This window comes from Medicago sativa, chromosome 6, assembly GCF_051527215.1.
Source record: "Medicago sativa cultivar Bolivia chromosome 6, Bolivia_mono, whole genome shotgun sequence".
In the NCBI taxonomy this organism is placed as follows: domain Eukaryota; kingdom Viridiplantae; phylum Streptophyta; class Magnoliopsida; order Fabales; family Fabaceae; genus Medicago; species Medicago sativa.
Window position 1 is genome coordinate 59,711,735 of NC_140754.1, and position 5,759 is coordinate 59,717,493.

A 5,759-nucleotide genomic window follows, 5' to 3' on the forward strand; every position below is an offset into this window, starting at 1 on the left:
TAGTTTAATTTCCAGATCTTCCTTATGACTTTCATCCCAATTTCACATAGTCAATCGGAATCCATGTGCATCTTTAAAATAAGAGTTATGCTCTAGATAATCTCCTTTGTCATTGTATTTCACCAATCCATTAACACATTCTGATCCAATAATATCGCCACTTTTTGTACGGGACAAAGGGTAAAAGAGAAATCCTTTAAATACCCATAAACTACAATCTGTAAAATCATGGTCAATAATATCAACTAGGAGAGGAATCTCTAGAAGTTTCCTTTCCGTTAAATGAAAGGCAACAATAACATGGACATGTAAATCATGAAGAAAAGCCAACCAGTGAATAGCCTCGTTGTAGACAGACTCTACTACGTAAACAAAGGAAGAGGCATCACTATAAAAAGGCAAACGGGTAGTACATATAATTTCCTTCCACGCATTAGCTCTCAATGAGAAAAGCCACAATGTCAATATCATTAATAATTTATATTGATATATTATACACTCTAAAAATTCTGACAATCTCAATGTTAGTTAAGTCGTCACTAAAATATATTTGATATTATTAATATGGGTTCCTAGGTGCTAATTATGACTATTTCTTATCTCATCTTTGGTCCTGATTCCCTAAATGCATATTCGACGTGCTTTAACAAGACGTGTCTGTGCCAAATCATTTCTGATACCGCACGCATCCACAACACTGCTTCCATTTGTAGTAAGCATATTATAGACAATGCGGGCAGAGTATCTACCTGAATTATCAAGGACCGGTATTCTTATTTCATAAATTTATTAATTAACGATCATCTTTATAAGAATCATATTTATATTTTAATTTAAAAAACATCATTTCATTGTTTAAAAGAATCATATTAAATTTTTAACATTTTCTCATAAAAATAATCAATATTCTTTTTTATGAGTAATAAAAAAATGTAAAAAAATTTCATTTCGTCGATCCTTTTGGTAAATAAGATTTAATTATTTTAATTTTCAATGATAGAAAATAATTTATAATTATTTCAACCCCGCACTACTTCCCTTGTTAGCTTCAATGGTGATCAAAGACCACATCAAAAGGCTACAATGACAATGTTTACCAATAACCACATTTATGAAAGATTTAATTCTAATTCAAGGTTATAATTAATATATACATAGGCTTTTTTAGATAAACAACTAATTAATCGCTTATAGGACAAAAGTGTTCACATGAGTTATTTATTTATAATATATTTCAATAATAAAAAAAAAAATACCTACATATAAAAAAAAGACCTAAAAGAACAATTAACATTGTAATTCATATCAAAGTAAATAATTATACAATGTTTGTACGAATGAATTAACAAATAACATTACAGAATTCACTACAAAATTACAAGTCGACATTGCTCATTTACATCATCTTGAAGCATCTTGTGAATAAGATTCTTGTCAAACCAACAACTATCACAACCTTCAGTCCATCCTCCAGCACCTATATAGAATCTGTTCCGAGAAGTGAAAGTAATTTGTTGAAGTGAATTCGCATTCCTCAATATGTTACTGGCTAACTCAATTGCATTTATGGTGCAAACACAGCCACGCAACTCAACATATTTCAAATCATTATGAGAAAACCCTGCATATTCTCTTCTTTGCCTCTCAAATTCAACCATATGAGAATTTTCCATATGTGAATTTCTTATCTTTTTTTTTTTGAGGAAAAAAAAAAAAAAAAAAAAAAAAAAAGGTTATTTATTATGATTAAGCCTATGTGAATTTCTTATCTGAAAATTCAAAAAGTAAATATCAGAATATTATTACATATAAGTAAATTTCATCGGACATATCACACTGGTGCAGGACTTATTCATTGCTTTAGTTGAAATAAAAGGTTATTTATTATGATTAAGCCTATGTTTTTGATAAGGTCAAACTGCTAGACTATAACGGATAACTTATAGCTTACTAAGAGTGCGTCTATTTTGATGCCTTTGACGTTGTATTGTCAATTTATTAATGAATTTATCTACTTATTTGGATGATTAGGGTCTCTTCCCTTAAGAATCGGAGAGTTAACATAAAAAAAATATTGTTTATAAATGAAGTTAAATGGTACTATTTTTAAAATGATCAACTGAAAATATTAAGAGTTGAATAACTAACCGTAAGTGAAAGTTTTTGGAGATGCTGAGAGGCCATTGCAATATCTAAAATCCAAAAATAGTCGCTATTCGGATCATCTGCGTCGTTGATAAAGAGCTCCAAAGTTCTGAGATTTTGAAATCGAAGCAAGATCGTCGACAATTCTATCTGTTTACACCAATAAAGTTAAAGTGGATTAAGTGCAGTCAATAGTGGCAGATTGCCCACAACAGAAATATTTAATATAAATTAGATAAATATTATAGAAACAATAAATAAACATCGAGTAACAAACACGGGTTTTGACTGATTTACCTGTGAATGGCTCAAGATCATAGCTAAATTCTCAATCTGATTTAATGTTGCAATTGGACCAAAGAGATATGGATTTTTGTCTCTCTTAGCTGCATTCCAGAAAACTTTCAATAAGTTTGGAGCCTTAACATAGAATCCCTTCGTGTGACCACTATATTCAAAGGATGAGAGGTTGAGTGCATCGATATTTATGTCAGGAGAGCGTTTTCCTTCAAAGCCACAGTCGATTATGTTCAAATGACGCAGCTTTGGACTGATAATGTCCAATTCAAGTATGAGGCTGCAGTTCTTAAAGGTGACGTCCTCAAGTTGGAGACATTCAGAAAACAAAAGTGGCACAACCCTAAATTGGAGACATTCAGAGAGTCCGTCTAACACAATTGTCGTCAAATGTTTCAGTCCAGAAAACCCAACACGTTGAGAAATTTTGCCACCTCTAAAGCTAAACTTGGATAACATTTGAGCCTCCTTAATGTTCATGATGTGTACTACACGGCCATTACAAAAATATTCAAGAGATGAGAGATTTGATGCAATGATATCGATATTCCTCCTCTCGTGAATTTTCACCCCACAATTAAGGATGTTGAAATGAAACAATGTTGGACTGATTATTTTCAAGTCAGACTTGAACTTGCAGGTATCAAGGGTGAAGTCTAGAAGATGGATGCAGTTGGAAAGTAGACATTGAATCATATCCTGCTTCACATCAACAAGACGCAACACAAGAGTTCTCAAATTCTTCAAACGAGAGAAGTCCGTTGTTGGTGCTACTAGGTGGCACTTCTCTAAGCGCAGATACATGAGAGAATCAGTTTCCGAAAAGAGAGCAAGGGGAAATGTGTATGGCTCTATTTGATCCAAATATGGACTAGGAGGATCATTGGTTGTTTGATATGAGAAGAGCAGTTCAATACGTTTGACACCCTTATCAATTCCTTTGGAAATCATTTTGTCAATGACGTCACTGTGTTCATGACCTAACGGGAAATTGAGTCGGATTGAAAGGATGATGGAACCTTGATAATGCAGCATGACTTGATCCAATCTAGTGGCAAATTGAGATTGAAGCCCTTGAAAGAGTGGAAGAGATTTTGGCAACTCTTGAAGTGTATTATTATAGTCGTCAAACATGTTATCGAGATCGAAGTTGAGGTCCATTCTTAATCCCCATTCGTAAAGCCATCGTTTGGACAATGTACTTGTTTTCACCAAATCCTTCAAACTTAACTTGCTAAAGATATAAGATAGAACACAGTCAGGTAACTCACTCTTGAGTTTTTTACTCCTCTTCATTGTTAGTTTCTACAAGCAAGTAATAATGATGTTAGTATTAATTAATTAATAGCATGAACAATCCAAATAAACTTCTATTTTATTTGATCTTAGTAATTTCATCATGATGCTACAGAAACAGAAGCAATCGAAGTACGTTAATTTTGGTGGAGAATTATTATTTCTTTGTAGTCAGATTCAGATGAGAAGCAATTGAGAAGGAATGTGAATCGCCTGCGATTGAGATCAGAAGCAATTGAGAGGAAAACCGAATTTCTTTGTAGTTTAGTTCTTTTAATTTCTATATATATCTTTTTTCAAAACTAACATTTTAATTCGCATGAATATCTCAACAAACTTCACATATTCTTTTGATCTTTTTTCTAGGGAATTATTTTGATCTTACTAGCTATACTATTTATTTTTTTATTTTTTTTAATATTTATCTTTTTTTGGGTTGACTTTTTCTCTTTTCAAAATTATCTTTAATTTTCAATACAAATAACATATGAGACAAATAGATAAAAATAAATTTGAGTGTAACAAACTAGATGAACATATTTATACTTACGTCTTCATTATTCCAATTATGCCCTTAAACAACTTTTTTTCAATAATATAAATAGATTGTTGTTGGTGTCGTTAAATGAAAGAATTTATATTATACTCCCTCCGTTCCTTTTTAAGTGTCTTTTTAGGGTGAATTTTTCGTTCCTATTTAATTGTCTTTTTAGTATTTTATGGGTACGATTTGTCAATTATACCCTTTGTCAATTACTTTTATCCTTTTCAGTAAAACTAATTAATGATATCTATTTGGGAAATTAAAGTTTGTTTTTTTAAACAAAGTTTGTTTGTTTTTTTTAAACAAAATTTGTTTTTTGTTATCTTCAAATTTAAACAAAATTTTGTTCCAAACAATGGTTTCAAGAAGATTTAAAATTCTATAAATAAGATGAGTAACAATTGTTAAAAATTTCAAGTGTGACTCTAACATTAGTTGAAGTCTCAACTTTGATTAAAGGAGTTGGAAGAAAGTTAATTTTTTTCTTAACTTTTGATAAATGTGAAGTTGAAATAATTTTTATATTGACTTACAATAATTAAAAAGATGTGCACAATATTTAGAAAATTGACAATTGGTTGTTATGAGAGAGAGAGCGCACAAAAAAATAGGAATTTGTTGGAGAAAAAGATAATAATTGTTTGTTACGAGAGAAACATAACCTATTAAATTTATTGGAAAGACAAAGTGTGTGAAATAGGAATTTATTGGTGGATTAAAATGAGGGTATAATAGGAAGAAAATGTACAAAAATACATATCGCTATTTTGGTGTTAATTTTCTAAAAAGACACTTAAAAAGGAACGGAGGGAGTATTATTTTTACTATATTGTTGGTGTCATTGAAATAGATAATCATGGTTATGTTGGGTTGTTATAACTTGAAAGCAAAAAAATTAGGATCTACAAAAATAAATCTAAAAATTGTTTCAAGTGAAAAGATATTACGAGTAGCTTTTCAAAAAATAATATCTTTAGAGGGGGGATAAAATAAGTATCGAAAGATGAACCTAATTTTGAAACAAAAATCCATTTTATATAGTTTGTATCCAAACAAACTACATTGTATTTTCAAAGAAGTGATTGTTATTACGATAAATAAACACAAAATCAACTCATTTGGGGTTGGCCTAGTGGTTGACTTGGGATCTTAGAGTGTGCTCCTCCAAAGGTCGGAGGTTCGATTCCCTTTGGAGTATCACTATCATCTTACCCGACATTGTCGGAACGTTCCTTCTTAACATACCTTACATTCCCGGAGGATTCACACTTCTACTTGATTAGTTCACCGGCCACCTTTTGGCACGATCTAACTTCTTCATTACATACTTCGTTCCTCCTGGGTCCTATTCAGCTCTCAGGCATCCATTCTAATCGTTGAATGCTAAATTGAGTTGATCAGGCTCAACTAACAACAACAAATAGAACATTTACCCGGAACCCAATGGTCCCACTACCTTAGTTGTAACTTAATGACC

The 5,759-nt window shown here is 31.4% G+C and overlaps 1 protein-coding gene across 2 annotated transcripts; it reads right to left on the reverse strand.

The window, feature by feature from the left end:
* Positions 1–1,367: 1,367 nt before the first annotated feature.
* LOC146915994 (F-box/LRR-repeat protein At2g42730-like) lies at positions 1,368–3,738 on the reverse strand. 2 transcript variants are annotated; one of them, XM_085716757.1, is made up of 4 exons: positions 3,183–3,738; positions 2,443–2,834; positions 2,149–2,295; positions 1,368–1,688 (listed from the first exon to the last, which is right to left on the reverse strand). In XM_085716757.1, the coding sequence occupies exons 1-4, from the start codon at positions 3,736–3,738 to the stop codon at positions 1,368–1,370; spliced, it is 1,416 nt and encodes a 471-aa protein (XP_085572883.1). The 2 variants fall into 2 exon arrangements, with proteins under 2 accessions (XP_085572883.1, XP_085572882.1); XM_085716756.1 differs by having other exon boundaries at positions 2,443–3,738.
* Positions 3,739–5,759: the final 2,021 nt, after the last annotated feature.

What these genes read in the sequence shown, in the direction of transcription:
- LOC146915994 (XM_085716756.1), bottom strand. Translation starts at nt 3,738, where the DNA reads ATGAAGAGGAGTAAAAAACTCAAGAGTGAGTTACCTGACTGTGTTCTA. An exon ending in TGATCTTGAGCCATTCACAG is followed by an intron (nt 2,296 to 2,442) that starts GTAAATCAGTCA and finishes TGGTGTAAACAG; the next exon opens with ATAGAATTGTCGACGATCTT. An exon ending in TCCAAAAACTTTCACTTACG is followed by an intron (nt 1,689 to 2,148) that starts GTTAGTTATTCA and finishes AAAAAAAAAAAG; the next exon opens with ATAAGAAATTCACATATGGA.